Source organism: Mangifera indica, chromosome 8 (genome assembly GCF_011075055.1).
Source record: "Mangifera indica cultivar Alphonso chromosome 8, CATAS_Mindica_2.1, whole genome shotgun sequence".
Lineage (NCBI taxonomy): Eukaryota > Viridiplantae > Streptophyta > Magnoliopsida > Sapindales > Anacardiaceae > Mangifera > Mangifera indica.
In genome coordinates, this window is record NC_058144.1 from 5,422,850 (window position 1) to 5,446,901 (window position 24,052).

General features: G+C 35.6%; 3 protein-coding genes and 1 pseudogene across 5 annotated transcripts; 1 reads left to right on the top strand and 3 right to left on the bottom strand.

Moving 5' to 3' along the window:
• The first annotated feature begins 1,828 nt into the window (after positions 1-1,828).
• Positions 1,829-5,932, top strand: LOC123222858 (probable pectate lyase 8). Its single transcript, XM_044645844.1, has 6 exons — positions 1,829-2,050; positions 2,794-2,859; positions 4,316-4,958; positions 5,038-5,141; positions 5,258-5,396; positions 5,474-5,932. Exons 1-6 carry the CDS (start codon positions 1,947-1,949, stop codon positions 5,693-5,695), a joined length of 1,278 nt encoding a protein of 425 aa, XP_044501779.1. The 5' UTR covers positions 1,829-1,946; the 3' UTR covers positions 5,696-5,932.
• Positions 5,933-6,851: 919 nt separating this feature from the next.
• Positions 6,852-10,409, bottom strand: LOC123222686 (putative kinase-like protein TMKL1). The gene is made up of 2 exons (XM_044645585.1): positions 8,902-10,409; positions 6,852-7,735 (listed from the first exon to the last, which is right to left on the bottom strand). Exons 1-2 carry the CDS (start codon positions 10,307-10,309, stop codon positions 7,095-7,097), a joined length of 2,049 nt encoding a protein of 682 aa, XP_044501520.1. The 5' UTR covers positions 10,310-10,409; the 3' UTR covers positions 6,852-7,094.
• Positions 10,410-14,591: 4,182 nt separating this feature from the next.
• Positions 14,592-16,881, bottom strand: LOC123223426 (annotated as a pseudogene).
• A 1,117-nt stretch (positions 16,882-17,998) lies between these two features.
• Positions 17,999-21,664, bottom strand: LOC123223033 (B3 domain-containing transcription factor ABI3). Of its 3 annotated transcripts, XM_044646085.1 has the most exons (7): positions 21,427-21,664; positions 19,367-21,297; positions 19,124-19,216; positions 18,931-19,031; positions 18,763-18,815; positions 18,610-18,686; positions 17,999-18,535 (listed from the first exon to the last, which is right to left on the bottom strand). In XM_044646085.1, exons 2-7 carry the CDS (start codon positions 21,008-21,010, stop codon positions 18,389-18,391), a joined length of 2,115 nt encoding a protein of 704 aa, XP_044502020.1. In that variant the 5' UTR covers positions 21,011-21,297; positions 21,427-21,664; the 3' UTR covers positions 17,999-18,388. The 3 variants fall into 3 exon arrangements, with proteins under 3 accessions (XP_044502020.1, XP_044502019.1, XP_044502021.1); XM_044646084.1 differs by having other exon boundaries at positions 19,367-21,664; XM_044646086.1 differs by having other exon boundaries at positions 18,763-18,809; positions 19,367-21,661.
• Positions 21,665-24,052: the final 2,388 nt, after the last annotated feature.

Below are 24,052 nucleotides of genomic sequence, written 5' to 3' on the forward strand. Positions count from 1 at the left end.
AAAATCAAGTGAAACTTGTCAATAATCATTGATTTTAACTAGGAAATTAACTATATGCTTTTTGAAAATTAACAGAAGGGTGAAAAAACTGTAATTTCAAACATATGGATTGAGAAAATGTTGTTAGGGCAAACGTTGAGTGGGAAACAGTCATTTTCTCTTGTTTAAGCATACCATTATATCCATGTGAGCATATCAATTTTTCAATTGAGTTATGAACTAACCGTGACATGGGATTAGTCGCAGAAACATTAACTAAAATGTTGAATCCAGGAACATGACAAGTACTGGATGACTACTATGACACTTTCGTTTGGTTGGTCTTCACAAACCCATTACCCATCACTATAAGTATTCCATTAAAATTACCCTTTTTGATGGTATGAAATCTACTTAACTTTTCATAATAATAAGATGACCTAGACCTAATCTTCCTCTTCCTATGGTTATTTGAAAGATGAAAATGGTTTGGGTTTATTTGGTGCATTGACTATATGGTCAGTTCCTGAATCTGAATTTTATTTGTTTGGTATGACCTCAATTGTTTGTTTTGTGTCAACTTCAATTAAAATATTAGACATTTGAAAACACTACATTTAGTATAAAAATTCTTGCAACCGTAAATTGAGAGAGGGCACCGCCTCCAGCTTATTATTTGTTTATGAATAGCAATATAATTAAAAGGATTAAAATGGAAGGGGAGCATAAATTGAGAGGAAGATAAGGCGAAGGATGCATTGCAGAGGAGGGGCTTGATTAGCGGCGAGAAGCCATGTGATCTGGTCAGGCCTTCGGATCATTTTCATATCTTTGTTCGGGAATTTAACAGATAAATAAATAAATACCATTTATTAGGCTGGCTCGTTTAAGTCAGAGGAGGGATTAATACTGCTATCCAAGTCTTATTTTTGGCTACTTTTATCCGTAGGCAAAATTGTTGACATGTCCATACTTAAAACCTATCTCATTGGTCACATTATTATAATAAATAATGAGTAATATGCGGATTATATATTTAATAAATTTATTAATTTTAAATTAAAAATAAAATAATACGAGCATTCGAAACTATGTTTTATCAAAGTTGAGATTGCTAGTAAGCTTCAAACCCTTTTGAAGTATTGTACCCAATTTTCAATAATTGCTTTCTTTCTATGCAGCAGCTCACATTTGAGTAAATTGTTAGGGTTCATACCATTAAGAAAACTTGGTGAAGCAGATTAGACCACGTCAAGTTATGGGCACTAGCCATTCAATGGCCATTCTTCAAAAACAAATCTGTGATGAAAACCTGCTTTCTGTACAGAACAGTTAACCGGAAGAACCGGTGGAAACAGGGTACTCTCAGTCTTTATTTAACACATTTTACCGTACCTGCGAATGGACATCTGTCCATTGACTGTCCTATTTTATAATCCAGAAATTCGTACGCTGATTTGAATTTCAGTTTATCGTCAATGTTGTTTACGTGGCAACATGGCGATCACGTTTGAGCGAGTAGAAATTTGCGAATACGAAATAACTCTTAGGCAGTACAAAATGAATAGCTGAGACAGAGGTGGTGCCGCCGGAGATGAAAGGCTGGTGTGTCAGAGCGGGAGTAGCGAGGCACGTGAGTTACCGAAACACTTGACACGTGGGAGAAGTAAAGTCTTTTTTGAGAAGAGAGAGAGCGTGTCAGTTAGTGGCAGTTAGGGAGGTTGTTAAATGTGGTTGTTGTAAGGTTAATTAAACTTAACCATGGTTAAGTATCGAGTTAGGCATCATTGGACGCCCCTGTTTTTTCGCTATATAAAGGGGGCTTCCTCAGAGCTTTTTATTTGACTCAATTTTGTTTCCTTTTTTTTTTTCTTCATCTTCTCTGATCTTATACAGAGATAGCGACATTCATTGGAACAGGCGAGAAAAAGTAGAGAGAGAAAGTGGAGAGCTCGGAGGAAGCAACAATGGGGGTTTCTCATAGATGGATCAGCTCTGTGTATGCATTACTGATATTATGCTTGTTTCTTGGCGTTAAAGCCTCCACAGAGAAGCACAAGCTAAACTCTAGGTAAACTATTTTATGCTAGTTAAATGACAAACCATTTGGAAAAAAAGTTTTCTCACACTTTAATGTAAAATTTTTCTTGAAATTCGTGGTACATTTCTAAGTCAGCAGTGATATTTCTTTTGCTTGAGCTCTATGAATTGAAAGTTTATATTTATCTGTGTTTCTGGTCTTATTTGGTATTTATTGAATCGGGGTGATGAAGAACTCCAAAAATTCATCCATGGCGGACAGGTTAGTGTCATTACTGATAGCCATGTCCACGGTTGCCATTTGAGATCGTTAGGCACAAAATATTAGCAGACTGTCTAGGCCGTGAGATCGGATCTGAATCTGGATAAGTTAACACAATTACGTTAGTGATTTCATTGCTCCGTCAACCCTGAAGGCAAAAAAAGAAACTGTTGACTGTAAAATCAACTGACGATGACATCAATAGGTTTTTTTATTTACGAAATCACCCTCTAATATGCTGAACCCTTCGAATGTATAAACGATGCCGCCATGCCGGCAGATTCAAATTTATGTATATCTTGAGGTTAGATTAGTAATTTCCTAAACCAACGAAAACAAGTGTCCGCATTTTTGCTATCGTGATAGTGATTGCCTCTAGTTTACAAAGTGAGATTCTGGGGGGTTAACTTCTGGACGGTGTCGTTTTATGCTTATTTTTTTGTTTTTACCACTTCCATTTAATTAGGAAGAAAATCGCTAACTTGAGTTGCGGATGCTTGCTTTATTTGTAGCTCGGATGATTCAAGGGCTGAGCACGCTGTTGAAAATCCAGAGGAGGTGGCTGCTATGGTTGACATGTGAGCCTCACTCTTTCTCTCCTTATCAAACAAAATGATTTATTCCTGGTTATTATTTAATTACTCACCTGTTTGTTCATTGTCTTTTTGTAACCAAGTAAAATTTAGAATAATCTCCTACGCGAGGCCTCACATGATCCCATCATATCTCCTTAATGAGTCTTTGACACGTCCTTTTTACTTGTCGGCACCTTCTTTTGTGAGTAGAAGTTGCAGTCAATGAGTCAAATTTTACTTTAACAAAGAAGTTTAAGTCAAAAGGAGTCACCATATCTGCTGCTTGTCCGTTTTATCGTGTTCGCAATGGTCCTCACACACTGAAAAAAATAATATATATATTTTAACTCTCATGTAAGCATGGCCATCAGATAGGCTGGCGGTGCAAAATATTCTTTCAGATAAACCATGGCATCCTGCTTGATTTGCTATTCCTGAAGAGTTTCTCTTCATATTTTGAAGAACCAGATAAAACATATTCTCACCTGTTGCAATCCCTTCACTCTTGTTATCTTGTTGCCAGCGATTACCCACATGCCCATGTCATGAGATCCACGCACTATGCTCTTAATCTATTTCTTGTCCTATTCATTTCCTCATCCTAGTATCGCTCTTAAGAACATCACTTTTTTATGCCTGTGCCAATTTTATTTAACTTTAGATAGAAAAGATGCCAGTTATATCATATTATAGCTAACAAATGCCCAGGTTTGTCTTCATTTCTCTGGGAGATAACGCAAGGGAATCCGTTTATGATGACTTTTTTCCAATAGATATCAAACTGTATAAGATTATAGTCACCAAGTTGCTTTATTCATTGGAATCGAATGGTTTGGTGATGGATTTTATCTTAGATTTTACCAGATTACTTCCTATCATAATCACACATAGAAGAAAGCAGTGAAGAGAAGGTGAATGAAATTCTACCCAGTTTAATTTAATAACCCATTGCATTCAGCTGGAACTACAATAATTTCATGCCATGTCTTATATTCGGTTCTTGTGGGTAGCCTACATAAATAATGCTCTCTTTATACAGCCTGTCAAGAGCCAAGAGTCCAAAAACCTCAAATCATAGATCTGGTTTCATAAAAGAAAACTTTAGTGGAATTTTTTGCTGATCTTGTAGTGACTATTCTGACAGAACTTGGTTAATCAATGTGCCCCATTTTTAATGTCCAGTGACTGTACAAGACACTGATTAGTTTTCCCCACCTTAGCATTTGTTTCTCATAGCTAAATGTGGCCTTCCAACTTTCCGTATGAACCGTATACATCTCCGTCGTTAAGTCACATGGCCAACTTAGGGACAACATACTTCTAACCCATGAAATTAAATTCCCCTTGCTAGAGTGAATTATGGCTTTGAAACATATTAATGTTGTCATGCTAATGGCCCATTTTATTTTTCAATTTTCATATGCTTTTGAGAATTATTGAGAATCTTGAAATTTATCAGGTTAATTCGCAATAACACTGAAAGAAGAAAGTTGGGATATTTTTCATGTGGAACTGGCAACCCAATTGATGATTGTTGGCGTTGTGACCCTAAATGGCACTTACACCGAAAGCATCTTGCTAACTGCGCCATTGGTTTTGGACGCAATGCTATTGGTGGCCGAGATGGTAAGTACTATGTGGTAAGTGACCCAAGTGATGACAACCCAGTCAATCCCAAACCAGGCACACTCCGTCATGCCGTCATCCAGGATGAGCCTTTGTGGATTGTGTTCAAGCGAGACATGGTGATCACACTGAAGCAAGAGCTTATAATGAATAGCTTTAAGACAATTGATGGTCGTGGTGTCAATGTCCATATAGCTAACGGGGCTTGCATCACAATTCAATACATTACCAATGTCATTATTCATGGTATACATATACATGATTGTAAACCAACTGGCAATGCCATGGTTCGAAGCTCCCCAAGTCATTATGGGTGGAGGACAATGGCTGATGGAGATGGCATCTCAATTTTTGGAGCAAGCCATATTTGGATTGACCACAATTCTCTATCTAATTGTGCCGATGGTCTTATTGATGCTATAATGGCCTCAACAGCAATTACTATTTCCAACAACTACTTCACCCACCATAATGAGGTATTTCGTATTTCCCCTGATATCAATTTCATAACTGAATAGAAGGACTTAAGATTTTCTCATTTGATAAATCATACAGGTTATGCTATTAGGACACAGTGACTCCTATACGAGAGACAAGCAGATGCAAGTGACTATTGCCTACAACCATTTCGGTGAAGGTCTTATCCAGAGAATGCCAAGGTAATATATCTATTTTGAACATTAATTTTAACTCGTTTACCCGTGTAAAGCAGAATACAAACTTATCTAAATGCTTCAGTTTAGATTGAATGGAGAAAATGGGGGTTTAATTGCAGGTGCAGACATGGGTATTTCCACGTGGTGAACAATGACTACACACACTGGGAAATGTATGCCATCGGTGGAAGTGCTAATCCGACCATTAACAGCCAGGGAAACAGATACCTTGCCCCATCAAATCCCTTTGCTAAGGAGGTATTTAATAGAAATAGGATTATTTATTATATAAAATAGTTGCTAAAGATGCTGAGTATTAATGATAATGTGTTCAGGTAACAAAGAGGGTAGATACATCAGACGGTGTATGGAAGAGTTGGAATTGGCGATCAGAGGGAGATCTGTTGCTGAATGGAGCCTACTTCATTTCATCAGGAACTGGATCAGCAGCCAGCTATGCAAGAGCCTCAAGCTTAGGGGCAAAATCCTCTTCCTTGGTTGGCATCCTTACCTCTAGTGCCGGTGCCATGTCCTGCCGTGTTGGTAGGCAATGTTAATTCTCTCAATCCTATCAACACCACAAAAAAAACATCTCGTTATAGCATGTTATTCAGTGAGTTTGCAGCCAGAAATCCTGTCTAAAATCTTTGACAATTGTACACATTTTTATTACAGTTGTCATATGTCGTCTCGTGTACCTGGCCTCAGTTGTCACAAGGCCATTGATCGACCTCGGCGTACTGCTGTAGTGTTGTTCACTTTTTTTATCTTTTTATAAATTGCTTTTTCGCCTATCTGTTTCTCCAGAAATTTACCCGTTTCAGGCCACCCAACTCTGTGTAGGTATCTACCTTTATTAAGTTAATCTCTCCCATTACTCTACGTGGGTATTACAATCAGCCCTGTTAAATTTTTTATTTCAAAAAATATTATTATGCTTCGTAATTATGAATTTTCTTCTCCTAACTGTACTCGCTATGAAAGTAATTATGATGGTATGGTAAGTGCTTTGCTCTCACTGATACATGCATTATTTATGTTGGGCGATATGACCCAATGCATCTGATGCGTTCTCACCTACGAACCAGTTAAATTTTTTGTGTTGCTTGCTTATATGCGTGAAATAGCTCAGACTCATGCCATGTGATGTCTATGTGGATAAAGCTCATTACCAGATCAGACGCTAAATATTAAGAGAATGCTACATGTATATATTTCAATTACACAAAATAAATATATATAATTAAATATTATTTTATCTTTAATTTAAAAAATAAAATTATATATACATATTTTTAATACATAATTTAAAAATACAATAATATATCATTATGTGATTTAATAATTTTAAATTAAAAATAAAATAATATTTAATTAAATAATAATATATTATCTATATATTTAAATTATATATTAAAAATATATTTATATATTATTGATATATACAAATAATCTAATTAAAATATTTCAGGTCAAATTCCAGCCGACTTAAATAGATAAATATGTGTAAGGGGCCTCTGCTTTGCAATTGTAATTTGATAGGGTAGTACAATCTGCTGTTAATCTACCCTATAACGACCTAGGCTAGGCTGACATCAATAACAGTAGCAAACCTACTCTTTCGAAATCAAGCCCATCAAGTGTCATCATTGAAACCACTTTGTCCTCTATTTAATTGATAATTTTTTGGACTCTCGCAAATTAACAAATGGATGAAACACAAACACCAGTCTCACAAGAGTTAACAAATAACTGTGAAAATCAATACTACAAGATGAAATGTCATGAATTACAGAAGACACAACTAAGAACTGAATTTCAATCCACAAAACTTTAACCTTCTTTTGAGAACATTGCACCATTCACTACACTTACTCGCTTAATCAGAGAGAGAGAGGGAGATAATATGGTAACTGATATACCACATAATTTTAAGAACATGTTACAAAGTAAAACTCAGAAGGGGGTACCAATTTCGCTCCTCGTTTCTGTTGGACTATATAAAGCTGATCTGTTTCTTGGCCTATTTTCTTCCAACTGCTTTACAACTTCATCCATGGTCGGTCTCACTGGAGCTACTGGAGCACAACAGCCCATTGCAAGCTTCAATGCTTGAACTAATCCATCTTCCATTGGACTCCTTATCCCTTTCAAAACTTCCACATCAAAAACCTCCATCGTTGTCTCTTCCAAAACTGCCACTTTCACCATTGATGGCAAGTCCACAAACTCACTGCTTCTCCCATTTTTCCCTGGTTTCTTCCCTATCAAAATCTCCAGCAGCAGTATCCCAAAGGCATAAACATCCGTCCTGGAATTACATTTCTTCATCCTTTGAAGCTCTGGTGCTTTGTAGCCATCAGTCTTTGCAAGTGCAACCATTTCATCCGCAACAGAAGGGATCATAAGCTTGTCAAGCCCAAAATCAGTGAGCCTGGCCACAAAAAAGTCATCCACTAGCACATTCTTTGATCTTATACTGCCATGAGTGATGGGTATCTCAAGACCAGTATGAAGATATGCCAGTCCCCTTGCTATGCCCAATGCAATCTTGTGTCGCCGAGCCCAATTCAGCACTGGTTTTCCAGCTCTAGTTTCTGCATTCAAGCAGATCAGATAAAACATAACATGATTAATCTGCATTCCTTAACCACAATTCATAAATAGCAAATAGATACAAGCATTCAAAACAATGTATGAACTATTCAAGTCAAATGGCAATGGAAAAGAATTTCTATAACATTCACTCGTTCATGTTCCTTTTTAAATTTTTTTTGTGTGAGACACCTAGTATTGCTACAATGAGGATTTTCCCTATAAATATGACAGAGAATCCTGGAATAAAATTGCATGAAAGACAGGTGGATTTGAAAACAAGCCATGAGAAAGATAATTATTGTCATGGACAATGGTTCATATGTTGTAATGGTGGAACACTGGAACCAAATGAGTTTTAAGTGGCGATTACATGGACAATGAGTCAGGTTGATGGCCATAGGTCAACATTGAGTTGGTACAAGCACCGGGCATTCAGAACCGACTAACTCAGCACACCTTGTCAGCATGATGCAGCATAAGACAGTCATATATCAATGTTAATCTACATTAATTAAGAATACTAATAAAAGAAATACTAGTTAAGCAATGATGTGAACCTCAGTCAATGCCAGGCTGAAGTTTGTAGAGCTTGACCAACCAGGAACCTAGCCCTAATTCCTAATTTTATGGTTCAAATGCTGCTTCAGCTTCTGAACGTTAATACCATGGCTAAGCCAAAGCACCACGTCAGAAGAGAGAGGTTTTGAGTATCAATTATAACAAGACATACTTAAGAGTCTAAGGTTTGCAAAGAAAATTGCTTCAATCCTGTTTGAAGTTTGATTACAACATCAGAAGATAAAAATTTCTGAAAGAGTGTGGGAATGAATGGCCACCAAATTTCCTCTAGGATTTTTGCATCATGGACTTATGGTGGGTTTTGGATAATACATGCTCTCTTGAATTTTGACATTGGTGGAACTGTGTAACATTGGGTATTGATTTCATGTTGCTTCCCTGAATTGCATGTGTTTGTTTCTTCCATTAATTTGTTCATCATTTACGCCCCAAAACAGGAGCAATATTTCGACATGACCACAAATTGTGATCATTGTAGGTTTAGTTCTTGTACATACAGGGATGTAGAAGAATAAAACATTCATAATTGTATTTAATGGCGCAAAGATAAAAAATGCAGAGTAGAAGAGAAAAAAAAAGTTCATACCATGTAAAAGATCATGAAGGGTCCTGTTGGGAAGATGGTCATAAATGAGTAGCTTTTCCCCTCTCTTTCCTTGATAGAAAGCTCTTAATGGAATCAAATTCTCATGTCGAACCCTTCCTAATAGCTTTATCACTGGCAAACATGAACTCCTATCCTTACAACTACCTTCCCTCAACAGCCTCAAAGCTATGGTCCCTCCATCTGCAAGCTTGGCCTTATAAGCAGTCCCATAAGCTGTCTTCTCAATTACTTGTCCTGTAGCATTCAAGACATCTTCCAGGGTTAAATGCTCGCCTCCTTGAAACAGAACCAGTTTCCCTTCACCAGTACCAGCACCAGCACCAACACCAATACCATTAACACCATTTTCATCATCTTCACCTTCCTCTAAGTCACCTTCACTATCTCCTCCACCTCTTCTCTTTTTATTTTGCATATAGCCAATCAACAATGAAGCAAAAACCACCACTCCTGCCATTAATCCAATCACAATTCCAGCAATTGCACCTGAGCTCAACCTAGAATCTCCACTACAACTTCTTAAAGGTAACCCGCAAAGGCTGGGACTGTTTCCCTCAAAAACCTCTGCACCAAACCTTGACTCACCAAAAGAGGGTAACATCCCAGTAAAATTATTATGTGAAAGATTCAACTTTTCAAGGTTCAATTTAGTTAAACTCTCTGGAATTGAACCTGAAAGCATGTTATTCGAAAGATCAAGCACTTTAAGACTGGGAAACCTAGTTATAAATTCAGGGAAACTTCCTGAAAACTTATTGCTACCCAAATCAAGTAACTGAAAGTTGTTGCAAGTAGAATTAGGCAATGCAGGTTCAGGGAGGGCCCCAGAGAGCGAGTTACCATGAAGGCTGAGAGTGACAAGCCTATCACATAAATTCCAAATTGATGGGGCAAGAGCACCACTAAAAAGATTATCACCCAAATCAATATCCGATAGTGAAGAGCTGTAGCCAAGCTCAAGAGGAATAGTTCCTCTCAGTGAGTTAATGTTAAGATACAAACTTTGAAGCATAGAGAACTCACCAAGCTCTCTAGGGAGTGAACCAGAGAGGTTCGCTGATGGGAGCTGAATAGAGTAAAGGTGAATAGATAAGTCTCTATTAAGAGAAAGACTAGTCCATTGTGGTGAAGAGAGGTCAGAACACGAGAGAATAGAGCCATTTGAGAACACCCATTTGAGTCCTCTCCATTGACACAAAGGCACAGACAAGTTCCATGAAGACAAAAGCAAATTGTCAGTATTACCTTGCAGTGAAGCTTTGATTTTTCCTAAGAGAAGCTCAACATCCTGAGAAGAAGATGAAGATAACGACTCAGTGAGTGAACCGGTAAAAGCTATGGCGAAGAAGAAGAAAATGTAGGAAGAGTAAAGCTTGAAAAACGCCATGAAAGTAGCAGACAGAGAGAGGGAGAGGAAATTTAGTACTGAGAGTGCGATTTTGCCACAGTTCAAAGAAGAGGCTCTCTCTTTTTTTCGGGAAAGTTGACACAGTGTTGACTAACGGGTAATCTTATAGTCCACTAATTCAACGGTCATGATTGGACTCTATATAATCAAACATCATTTAATTTTAATGAAAGCTAGTTTAACAACAAAGTACAGGTGATGTCTCTGAGGAAGCTGTAGCACCTGAAAAAAACTTTAACATTGATTATGAATATCAACATAAATTATTGTGTTTGCCCCTTCACGCTCTTACCTTTGGCATTGGAATTCAACATCTTTTTTCTTTTATTACTGTGCACTTTTTGAGAAAGGAAGGATGGTTATTTATTGTGCACCAGCCACCAAGTGAAGTGAAAGCTATGGGCGGGTTCATGGAACTTACGGTGGTCATTGGTTTATCATGGTACGCATAGAGTTGATAAAGTGACGAGTGGGGCAGTATTAAATTGAGTAAGAATTTTACATACCCCAAAAAAAAAAAAAATTAAGTAAGAACACTGACGGCGTAGATGAAGTGTGTATGCGTGATAAAGGGGCTTTTTTTTTTTTTTCCCTTAAATAGAAGGAAATCACCCAAGTCATCCCATTACGAGGTATAATTAATCCAATTGGATAAGTAAAATTTTAAAATTAATGATCGATTTTATAATTCAAGAGTTTTATTTTACGCTGATATTAATAGATTTCAAACTTTTACCCTCTTTAAGATTTTATAAAAGAATTTTATAATTTTTATCAATCAAACTAGCTCTAGAGAGCTTCAAAATAAAGATTGTGGGGGTGAGGATGAGTCGGGTGGAAGAACAAAAGTAGATAACAAATCTATCTCAACTTTGACAAGGTACATAAGATTTTTTCCACATTAAATTAAAAGTATTTTTAGTTTTAAATATTCAGTTGAATATTTATATGATATATTATTATATGATTAAATATTATTTTATTTTTAATTTAAAATTATTTAATTATATGATAATATATTATCTAAATACCTAATTAAATATTTAAAATTATTTATAAATAGATTCATTGATAAATTAAATATACTAATCCTCGACAAATCCTGGTATTATTATTATTATTATTATTATTGATATAATAAAGGAAGAATTAAACTTTAAACCTTCTAAAATTAGGTGGTTGAATCTTGCAATTGTACAAGGAATCGAGTTGGTCATCCTTTAGCAGACATGGTTCATTAAAAAGGTTTGAAGTTTGAAGAATGAAAAACACCAAAGGCCAAATGACTATTACCCAAGTAAGGTTTGATGCAAACCTATTTTTTATTTGTTAATTATAAAAATTTTAATATTTATTTATTTGTTAAATTTTATTATAACTGTTAGAGATAAATTATTATTTATTAATATATTTAGAAAAACAAAAAAAATTATTATATTTTTTCTTTAAGTTTAAAAATTTAATAAATTTTTTCATTTAAAATTTGAAAAATAAACATTTTTCTCTTATAGTTTTCTGGCCACCATTGTTTGTGGTCAAAGATGACGATGATCAAGTTCTCTCTCTCTCCTGGTTTCTCGCTCCGTCTTAGTCCATCTACGAACCATCACCGATTAAAGAAGACGGTTCTCTTCATCTTAATAAAGACGTAATTTATCTTTATCAATGACGATGACTTATAATTTTTGTCTTTAACAAAAATGAATTGTCATTTTCATAAGGATGAAGAAAATTATCGTCTTTGATTAATTTTATCGATCGATAATAATCATGAATAAATCAAAATAGAGAGAAAAATTAGGAGAAAAAGATATCTCGATTGTCGACCATGGTGACTGAAAAATTTTAAAGAAAAAATATTTATTTTTAAAATTTTAAATAATAAAAAATTAGATTTACATTCAACGTGGGAACGAGTCATTTGGCCAATGCCATATGAATTAAGCACGGCACACTTGGAGTTCCTTGAATATATTCATACAGTACGAAATGAAATAATTGGAAATAAAGTTATAGTTGGGGAACCCTATGTGGAAAATATTGTGTAGGAGAAATGGGCACTCATTTCATTGGTCACAATCAAGTGGTTGAGATATCATGACAAGACACCCCATTTATCAAACATCTAATCTTTCGTGTTTCCTGGCATTTCTCTATTCAAACTCACGCTCCTCTCTGAAATTATTGGCTACCTTATTATTACGAGATTTTCATTACAGTTATCATCATTTTAAATCACCATCACAAGACCATCAAAATTCCAAGATTTTCCACCCCAGATCCTAATAAGCCTTGTCAACAAAAAGCTTGCTGACTTTGACAATGTTTTTGGCCATTGTTCAAACACGTAATCAGTCAAAACAAAGAATTGAAACTATGGTTTAGGATATTGAAGTTAAAAAAAATTCTTTGATACATGAGAGGTACTAAAAGAATAATCGCCCTTATTTGTGATTATTAGGGTTTAGAAAAACATAAATATTTGGGTCAGTGTTTTGGTAGAGTTCTTCTCAGGAATATATATTTGGGTCATGGCCGCCAAGTGAATCTAAAAAAATGAATATTTTGATGAAGTTTATGATTACACCTTTCAACTCTTTTGAAAGAAGAATAAAGCTTTAAGGGGGAGTTTTAAATTGGGAAGGCAAGTGAGGGCTAGGTTTGAACCTAAGTTTACACTTTAAAATGCCCATTAAATTTTCTATCAGCATGGCCATGGAACTTTGTCCGGCATGGTGGAAACATATTGATTAATGTTTTTCTTTTCTTATTTTTACTTTAAATACAAAGCCCACGCAGGCAGGCCTTTGAGTATCTAAAGAAAAAACCATCTTCTCTTGAAACACTGTGATTTGTTCTTCATTTTCTTTCGTATTATTTCAAAATCAACCGTAAATTTTCTTTTTCTTTTAAGGGTATGATTTGTTTCGTGCAATTTTAAAATCTACCCCTTTCCAGTGTCGGCCTGAAGAGGCATACATATTTGATAGATAGTGGAGCCAAATCCATTAAAGCCTTTGCTACACGTTTTTCCATCCCTATATTTCCATACATTTTACAAGATCATCCGGTTGAAATGGCATGTTCCACATAATCTCTTCTGCTTCTCCGAAAGGCCAAAAGACCTAATAGATCAACCATGCAGCCATAATGTTCAGTCCTAGGTTCTAAACCAACAACATTTACCATGCGGTTGAAAAAGAACCGACCCAACCCTCTTCCTCTAAGCCTGCATGGCTACATGGCAAGCCAGCTTAGCATCATGTGCCCGGCCATTCATGGCAAACCCTCCAATTATGTAATTATCTATCTTGATGGTTGAATCTCTATCAGTACCTAAGAACAAATGAAAATTGTTGGCAATGCACTTGAAACGGTGCCTCTTATATATACTTGATAATTGCATTACCCATTTTCTCATCCCAGATTTTATTCTCCCGACTTTCGAAAGACAGAATAGTTTGAAGATAATAAATGTTATGTTTCTACTTAGTTGTTAAAACTGAGTGTCGTATATTTATAATACAAGTTCAGCAATGGGATTGCTCTATTTGCGATTCCCTTCCCAAGGTAATCCACCGAAACATTTTATGCAGAAAAGCTCTCTAAGTTCCTTCAACCTTCATTCAAGATGCCTACTCTTTCCCCTAAAATTCAATTCGATGGGTAAAAATCCTTTGGATAAAATAAATAAAAATAAACAAATAAAAACTGAGTTCCCAATATCATTTTACGAATACTGTAAAGTTGGAGTATTTAAGAGAAGTTGGAACTGGAATCATAACTTACAGAGTTAAGGAGGAAGCCAGGATGGTCTCTCGTAGGCAATTCATGAGAATAGAGCTTCTTGTACAAAAAGAGATGAGTTTCAAAGGATGTATTAATGAGACATTGTGACATGCACTCCATAGATGATATTTAAACACAATTATTGGCTGTGATTATGTCTCGTTAGAATATATGTACTGATTTAGCACTTCATGGTGTTCTAAAAATGCAATATCATCTCATGTGGCAAAAAAAACACCATATCCCAGATTGCAAAGTTACATCACCATTCTCAAAAGCATTCGTAAAGAAAGCATCATAATACACAATAGAAGTGAAAAATTATATAAATCTGAGAAACAGAGAATCAGTAGTAATACGAACTGGTAAAAGCACCAGATAGCTTTAAATCAACAGCCTTGCTGTTTCCATCTACGTTAAGGAAAAAGGTCCGATCAAGTTTCGTAGAAAAAATTTGTACACAAATTGCTTCTGATGCATGTAAAGTCATAGTATGGTCAATATGATATTGTAGGGTCAGTCACCTAATTGAAGTCACAGGTATAACATTTTATAATTTTTCACGCTATCAATAGAAACAGAAATATGGCTTAAAACTAACCCAAAAATAACTTCACTGGAGAATGTTTTATGGCGATATATGGCGGGCCCTCTTATGGAAAACAAAATATATATACACATTCCATTTTTGAACATATATTGTTCCCTCAATTCAGTGAATACTCACAACTTTTCTCCCGAAGTGAGTCAAACAATTGGATGATTGGTAGCAAGCTAAATTTCTCCTGCAGTTGTTACTTGTACTTTTCCATTATTCTTCTGGCTTCTTCAAGAGAGTCCTCCATAGAGGTAGGCGTGGAATTGGAACCACCATCCCCTTTTGGCCCATTATCTTTTGTTCAAGGCAATGAACATGAAATACGCAAATCCCATTGTCGCCTGCTCATAAAAGAGAATATATTATTCAAATACCTCAAAAGCTGCTTTAGAACAATGTTCATAAGATTCTCATGGTCTCTTCTTATCTTTGGTTCCTTCTAAATACAACGTATAATTATTTCTGTGATATAATATAAAAATTAAGGGTGAATGGACAAATTGTGATATGAAAATAAAGTTTGAAATGTCTAAGTTCCAAATGATTACCAAATTAAACAGCAAGTTGATAGTGAAGAGACTTAGATCAATTAAAAATAGTTCAGTTATTAGAAGCTTTTACTCTAATGGCAGTATTCCATTTTAATGGATGAAACAAATGCAAGTCATAATGCAGATAGAATTAGTCATAAGAAAAGAAATGAAAAATGAAATAAAAACCAATATTCTTTAAGAAAGTTTAAGCCCAAAATAGGCAGATTATTTCCTGCTTTAATAATTATAAAACAATCTTTCCGTATCCATACACAGCTACTGATGGTACAATTAATCCCCTATCCTCACAACTTAAAAAAAAAAAGGAAAAGAAATGCAAACCAGCACAAAGAACGCAGTAGAGACAAATGTCTTGAGTACAAAGAGGGAAATAGCCAATGCCACAACTGTAACTGAAATCCTTGCTACTGGTCTTGGTACAGAGGCCTAACAAAAAAGGATAAACAAAACAATCTTTTAACCGTAAATAAAATTTCTAAAGGGACAAAATTAACTTACAGGCACCAGATTGGTTCCAGCCTCAATTCCGTCCTTCCCAACATTCCAAACTATCTGCAGAACTATTTCAAAGAATTGATAATGTAGTTAGCAAAGAGCACGTATAATAAACCCAAATGAAGTGCGTTGTTTACCTAAATTAGCAGGATCACAGCAGTAGACATCTATTTTAGAATGACCCACCAGGAATTAAATAATGAAGAAGAAGCTTTCTAGAAGAAACAAAAAATATATATTGCCAACAACCTCAAGCATTAATCTTATAGAAGTTATTTGGTAAACAGAACTTAACCTGAAGACAAACCTACATAAAACATTCAATGAGACCCGCTGAGGATTTCAGAGGGCACCTTATAAATAGGCAAAAAGAGATTGACGAGTAAAGTCCTTATTCATATAAAAACGAACGAAATAACCGTCTCTTACTGAAAATATTTGAATTTCCAAGCAATTCTTACGCCAACGCATGATTGAAATACATAAAAGAAATTGAATGAAAATTAAACGACAAGAAAGGCAGAGAATCTACGCAAACCAAATGAAATTAATTTAAACACCATCAAGCTAACCTTTGACGTTGTTGGATTGAGCAGCAAAGACAAGGGGTGAAGAACGAGGCTTTTGGGCTCTGAGCTTCCCGGTCCGGAGACTTGATAGAAGAGATGGCTTCTTCAATTTCAAAAACGGATTTGAGTGATGAAACTGAGAGTGAGTAAGTGCTAGGGTTTGGTTTTTGTAACATTTTGTTAAGGCAGGCGAAAATTGAACTCAGATTATGAAAAATAAGTGAATAGGCCATCAAAGATTAGCCACTGTTTTTTCAAAATTTAGAGAATGATTTAGTGTGATATCAATAACTCGGTTACAGATGGTTCGAGGAAATTGGATTGTGTGCTTGTGCTCCTGCCCGTGCAACTGAAGGAACTCACAAAGGTTGTTCTTTTTGAAAAAAAACCAAGAGTGGGCAGGCAAACGACATAGCCAAGTCTTGCAGAATCATGGAACCCGGTCCAGGCTCATCAAAAAATAACTTCAGGTCCAAAGTTACCACCAACCTAATCACTGATTGGGCCTGTCTTAACAACCCAATATAGCCCAATTTCAGCAGCCATTTTATTCATGTCCTGCGGGTCCCGCCATTTGAAGTATTTCATCATGTTTATTCTCTCTCTATTTCCAATATATGATTTAAAATGTTAGAATATATTCATTCTCTTCAAGCTCAAATAGATAAAAAATTTACTAAATCAAGTTTGTAATATAAGTGGGTGAAATGTTTTGCTATCTGATTAATAAAATAGTACGAAAGTGAGTTGAAAGTGTCGCCGATAAAATGATGACGTGATTATATTAAGTTGAAACTTAAATTTTCACACAAGTTATGTGCTACATGATTGTGTTAAATTAATTAACTCGTCAATATTGATCATTAGTTAGAAATTATGAGTAAAAACAATAATTTTGATATTCTTATGTAATGAAAGTCAGATAAAAAATTTATTTTTTACTTTTCACCATGGTATGTGATTTATTAGTTATGTCTACGGTATTAATTGTAGTATTAAAGTCAACTTTTGATACAAACAAATACACACTTAGAACAATTTGTATAAGTCCAAAACACACAATTACCCCGGTCAGTAAATACGTGAATTATTTATGTTTTCATTTAATTTTTGTTGTAAACAAGTTGTTTTAAATTTTTGAATTCAAAATATATTAAATGCATATTTTTTGCATTTTCGATATTAAACGTGTATTTTTCCCTTTTTTATGAATTTTTTAAAATACAAAAATATTCTTTATATTTTCACTTAATTACCATAATGTCATAGTTATATAAGACAAAAAAAAAACTCAATTTTTTGTAATCCAATTCCCTTTTATTATATATTATGTTATATTAGTTTAATAATCAATTAAATATTTTATATTTAAATTATTAACTAAAAGATTTATAAAAATGATTGAAATTTTGATTGATATTATCGTATTTTTAAAAATATATTATTAACGATATACTATATTAAATATTAAATTGTATATACATGTTTAGTATCTTTTTTATATCTAAATTTTTTTATTATTTTTTATAAATATATTTTTTTATTATTTATTATATTATACCCATATAACGACAATGACGACTATAACATTAACTACAACATTTGAAGTTGATTACGTATATATAGAGGAGTATTTATTAATTAATTTTATATGATAAAGAAATAACAAAAGTATAATTAACATTGACAATAAACACAATGGTATGCCTTAAAATGATCAATTAAAGCACACCCTCATAATAATAAACACGTTAATACCACATAATACACTACACAAATTCTGTACTTTATAACACATTACAAGGATCCATCCGCCGCCGCCGGAGTTGAACGCTGCGATCGTAACGCATTGTTGACGAAAGCAAAGCCCTTTAATAGCCTTGACAGTTTAGATCTGATTCGAGAAACAAAAAAGTTGAAGTTGTGGGCCGAGAATCAAAAGCTGTTTTGACAAAACCAACAGAACCCCACATAATCCTGACGCTCCAGTTGTTTCTTCAATCCAGGCATGATACGAGAGGTGTCTAGAGTTTATTGGGTCTTTCTTCTCCTTTTACTTTACTGTTTGACGGATTGGTGAAGATGACAAAGCATTTCCAGCAGCGGCAGGAGAGCTTGCATGCTGATTTCTCTGCGATTTTCCTGGCTTCTTTGTCTCAGATTTTGGCCCTGGTTGACGTACCTTCACTCCTCGTATCAACTGTGAAATTGATTCAAGTTTTATAAGACAATATCTGAAAAGACTAGGTGAATTATAGGATGGTTAGTGCTTACATATTTGCCACATTTGATGTCTGAGTATATGACTATGAAATCTCCTTCTTGAAGTCCATTTGCTCTAACAAAATCTCCTGAAATATTATGACTGAAAATGAGAACAATGTTTCTCATCGAGACTCAATGCGTATAAAAACTCGAATAACCTACCAGTGTTTTCAAGAAGATACATCCTGCTTTTGTTGTTTGGCCAGAATCTGAAACTCCAAAATGAGAAAAAGAAAGAAATGCAAAGAAGAAAAAGTCATTTAGCAATGAATGCCATGAATGGAAGAAAAATACAATGTCTTGAAAATAAGAAGGTTAATTTTGGAATACCTGTAGCGCATGTTCCAAACACGAGAAGTTCCAATGTCTTCCATCGCAATAGAAATGCCGTCTCTTGCTTCCAGTTCCGGGAGATGAGTTTCTGCTTCTTTCTGTAAAAATTTACATGATTTTTCCCATCAAACACAACTCACAGATAAACCCTTTGAAAAAGAAAACATTTACACCAAGTAAATTTACATACTTTTGGCAACACAATTCTTCCAAGGTTACCCACGTCACTTTGCTTCAACACTTTTTGCAACAAAAACCTCAGGTTCTTCTCCGGCTTCCATCCCTAAGTAAGTACAATCATCATTACCGTACATTATTGCTGAGTACCAGCCATTACAGAACTAAAGTTTCCATAGTCATTAATCAGTTTTCCCAATTATGAAGGCATCCCACGATGCGTAAATTAAAAATATCAACAGAGAAAAGAGTCCACCTGTCTCCTATCCGAAGCAACTTGCAGCTGGTAATTCTGCGGTTGCATGGAAGATCTGTCTAGAGGCAGCATCGGCGTGGCCGAGGGTGCACCACCAGCAGGAGAGGGCCAGAATACCCAGTTTCCGGTCTGTCCATGAGCAGCAGGATTGCAAGTATCGTTTCCAAATGTTGCATGCTGCTCAGCACTCTGATTTGTCAACTGGTTTTGCTCGTTGTTGTGTTGATGATGCCTTGGATGCGATGAAAGCCTTCTTTGCCTAGCCATCCTTTTCTTTCTAGCTTCCTTGGTGGCAGAAGAACCTAACCTCATCAACCTTTGATCTCCAGGCCCATGAACATATGGATATGTATACTGATTTCCATATCCGGTGAATGCAAGTGGATGGGGCGGAACAGGGTGCAGATTGTTATCCGGAAAAGAGTTGTAATGAGCAGCCATAGAAAACTGAGAAGATGGCCATGAATGAGCAGAATCAAGCATATGACGATAATCTGTATGAGGAGGGTAACTGTGGCTATTAATATTAGATGCTCCATTTGCAAATGGGTCACCCATGTAACCAACCATAGGTGGAAAACCGGGCACCACAGCTGCCGGATCATGAATGTAAGACGGCTGCCCAATCCATGGCGACTGAGCAAAACAAGGGCTGGGTTGATCATGTAGGATTGGATTGCAATTGAGGTTTGGGTTTGACGTAGGGTTAGGGTTAGGGTTTTGGAAAGGGTCCTGATATTGCTGGTAGGGAATATTGGAGGTTGATTCTCTCATGCGTCTCTTTTGAAGATGATTAGTTTGCACCCATTCAAGTATAAGTTTCAAGAGTTGTTTCATTGCTTCTTTTCCTCCACCCAAACGCTTGGCAGCACTCTCTATAGTAGCTTTCTTGATTTTCACTCTCCTTAAGTCTTCAGCTGAAACAGTCTCCTTATTTGTCTTGAGCCACTCTAAGAATACCATGGCTAAGTCATCTGAAGGCCCTCCTTCACGGCTATCTTCGTTGTTGCTTTGCATCATAAAATCTGCATGTCCTAGTTGTGGTTGTTCCCGGGGTGGTTTATCGTCCTGTTGAAACGGTTCCAGAGGGTTTTCATCATGGTGAAATAACGGCGAAGGATCAAACAAATCATTGCTGTCAAGCAGATCCATGAATCCAAAATTCCCCATCACATCCATGCAATCACTGCCGTCGATACAGTCAGTCAACTGGGTGATCTCCATGGAGGTAGTAGATGACAAAGTCAGTGGCGCATCTACTGAACGGTTTTGATCATCAGTTTGATTCTTTTTGTCCACATCTTCTTCTACATCTGACCTTAAAACCGCCCAAGACGCTGCAGAAGAAGATGAAGTTGCCGAAGATGAAGACGAAGAGCTAGCAATGGCCTTCGCCGCCGCCGGATTTGATGAAGATGACGAAGATGACGACATGCAAGGAAAATTAGGAAGAGGAGGAAAGTCCCCATACAAAATTGAATCGTCATCAATATCAAGCAGATCATCCTGCGGTCTATCAAGCCAGATCTCTCTCTCTCCGGCACCCAGAACTTGTTCTTCCTCCAAAACCTCAAAACCAACTAAGTTTGTTTCATTTTTTGAAACTGCATGTAGATCTTCAGCATGCAGTTGCAAACTCTTCATCTCTGGGTAGTTTTCCTTTTTTTGGTAAAAAAAGTTACGAAAATTGAAACGACGTTCTGTTGTTACCAGATAGAATTCGAGAAAGACGTATAGTGGAGAGAAATAAAGGAAAATAATGAGTGAAAGATAGGGTTTTTTTTTTCTGTGTACGGATGGATGTGCAAGTGGGAGGATTGTATCTGATTAAGAAAGCAACTGTGAAAGGCTTTGCTGTGGGCTATCAATTTCGCAGAGATGCAACATAAACCATCTGATTTTATCAGCGAAGAAGATAATATAAACAAGTCCTTCACCCATCAAAAAAAACTTATTACTATTTAATTTCATCAACACAAAAAAGGTTCTGATCAACAAAAATTAATAAACAATTAACACCATTACGACATCACAATCACATAATGTAGAGAGTTACATACAGCATTATCGGCGGCCAGATTAAGCAGAAAACAGTGATCGATCTCAAAACCAGCAAAGCCAACATACAACTAGAGATGAAATGACTGAGTTTTGAAGACACCCACATGCGACAAATCTTGCAAAAGTTATCCCCCATGTGTTTTCTGGTTTCTTCTGGGCAGTTTCATTTGTCTAACCTTTTTTTCGGATAAGTTCAAATCAGTTTTTTGGGGTTTTATACAGTATTCGATTAACAACTTTGAGAGAGTGTTTAAAGAAGAGAGAGAAAGAAAGGATGGACAGTTTTAGAGAGCGATAGAATTATAAAAAACAACAAAAACAAAACCTCGTGCCGCTACTTTCTCTCAGCTTCACTCCGGATTTTGTGCCACCAGCCATACGTTCTCTCCTCAATGGTGCCAACCAGCGGTGCCTCAGCTTTAAACCAGACAATTTAAAATACAATACCAATATATGCCATTCTTTAGGTTCTTCTCTTTAATTCTTAATAAAAACTGCATTTATATTTCTCAAAGATTATTATAGTTAAATCCATAAATATATATAACATCCAGATAAGCATTAATAGTTCAAATCACCTTCATAATCTCAAGATCTTCTCAGAGAATCTCGTTTTAACTCAGATTACTTAGGGAAACATAAGTTTAAGCGAAGAAATAAACAATTAAATTGCTAATTAATCGGATCCATCATCAAATCAATTAAAATGATGGGTCAAAAGGGGATTTTCATCCCAAATCAAAGTCTTTTACACCTCACAAAAAGATAAGAACCTAGACCCAGATCAATTCTACAATCAATATATTAGATAAATAAAAAATTTATTAACACTGGTACTAGGCCAGAGACATCAGGGTTCTCCTATATATATTGTTAATAGATAATTTTATATAAATTAGATTGTTACTTTATAAATGAATTGATTATAGGTAAAATTTTATATTTAGTGATTAACCTCTCTACTCACTAGATATGTCACTGATTGACTGATCCCATAACTTAAGTCATTAGATAAATCAATCGTTACCATCGAACAACTCCTTAGCTTAGACATCAGGGTTCTTTATTCTCTACATTACTCTACGGAGAGAGAAATGGTGGACCGACTGAGTTTCAATTGGTTTGTCAGGATTCGTTGGGGAAGCGGTGGGTTTCACACTTTGCTGCGACGTGTTCATGCAATTCTGACGTAACCTTACCCTCACTTTATCCTCGTCGGCCAATAACCGCGCTCTTCACTTTCAATCCGTCTTTATCTCATGCCCTACCCAAAGCAGCCACTACATTCACAGCCTGTCATTATAAATGCTTGAGACGTAAGCTATTTCTGGTGCATGCAGAGACCTCCTATTGGTTCTTAGGGGTGTTTTTTCCGTTTACGTATTCTACATTCACACTGGATTTTTCTCTCTCAGAAACTTTTTATTTAAAAAAGAGAAAAAGAATGTTGGGCTCTTTTTCAATGCTTGACGTGGGGCTGGGTCATCGATGACTTTGTTTGCAAATAATATGTTGCCACGTAGATATTGCTTGGCTGGTGTACTTTGGATCCGTTAAGCTGATTCATACCATTACAGATTTTATGAAGAGCAGAAAGTAGCGAAATCCAGTTGAAATTTGACTACATCACAATCACAATCACAATCACGGTCTGCAATTACAAATAGCTATTAGCTGCTTTAACTTTTCCCTGGTTTTCTTCTCAACGTCTTCCCTTAAACTCAACTCTCTACTTTTTCAGTTACTTCAACCCTCTACTCATTGTAGAGTACTACTTCAACTCTTCTTTCAATTTTCTTCTTAACATCTCCTTTAAACTGGAACACATTTTATTGTTTTGTCTGACATATTCTGTTTTATTCGTCATTGCTCAACAACTTTACTTTTGAAGTCTGAAGTTGAAGTATTAGACTCATTCAATGGATTTTTTTGAAAAACACCACTCAACAATCAAAAAACACAATTCAACTCTTAAGGATTGATATCCTGTAGTAGCTAAAGACTTAGTAAGAATGTTAGCTTTCTGGAACTCTCAAAGGAACATTTTGAATAGTTAAAAACATCCTTAACGTCTTTGTGATAAGTTGATCGTAGGCTAGACTATTAAGTTTAGATCACTTTAGGATATTAGGTTTATCCACTTAGTTTTGGGCTTTGATATCATGTCAGAATATATTGGACCCATTTGGTTTTGAGTTCTAATACTACATCGGAATATATTGGATTCATTTAGTTTTGAGCTTTGATATCATGTTGAAATATATTAGATTTATAAATATAGAGATCAAAACTTATATGTTAAGATCATATCTATTATACTTATATACCATTCATTTATATTATTTTTATTAGATGTGAGACCTTAGTCTCCAACAAAAAGAAACACTTCGGTTATCACATCAAAAAATGAGATTGGAAGAAAAACTGTAGGCCAAGTTTTGAGAATAGGCTCTTGATCCAAGCAATTTCAATAGTTGTTTGAGTCAGGGCTCGATAGTTAGCCTTTATGGAAGACAATGAGACTAATTTTCGCTTCCTGGAACACCATTGGATTAAGTTAGATCCAAGGAAAAAGTGAAACCTAAATATTGATCTCCTGTCCTGTAAACAACTAGCCCAATCTAT

Coding starts and splice junctions, on each gene's coding strand:
- LOC123222858 (XM_044645844.1), top strand. CDS start 1,947: ATGGGGGTTTCTCATAGATGGATCAGCTCTGTGTATGCATTACTGATA. Junction 2,051..2,793: donor AAGCACAAGCTAAACTCTAG/GTAAACTATTTT, acceptor CTTTATTTGTAG/CTCGGATGATTCAAGGGCTG. Junction 5,142..5,257: donor CTTATCCAGAGAATGCCAAG/GTAATATATCTA, acceptor GTTTAATTGCAG/GTGCAGACATGGGTATTTCC.
- LOC123222686 (XM_044645585.1), bottom strand. CDS start 10,309: ATGGCGTTTTTCAAGCTTTACTCTTCCTACATTTTCTTCTTCTTCGCC. Junction 7,736..8,901: donor CCTTCATGATCTTTTACATG/GTATGAACTTTT, acceptor GCTTGAATGCAG/AAACTAGAGCTGGAAAACCA.
- LOC123223033 (XM_044646085.1), bottom strand. CDS start 21,010: ATGAAGAGTTTGCAACTGCATGCTGAAGATCTACATGCAGTTTCAAAA. Junction 19,217..19,366: donor TTGCTTCGGATAGGAGACAG/GTGGACTCTTTT, acceptor GTACTTACTTAG/GGATGGAAGCCGGAGAAGAA. Junction 19,032..19,123: donor GAAGAATTGTGTTGCCAAAA/GTATGTAAATTT, acceptor AAATTTTTACAG/AAAGAAGCAGAAACTCATCT.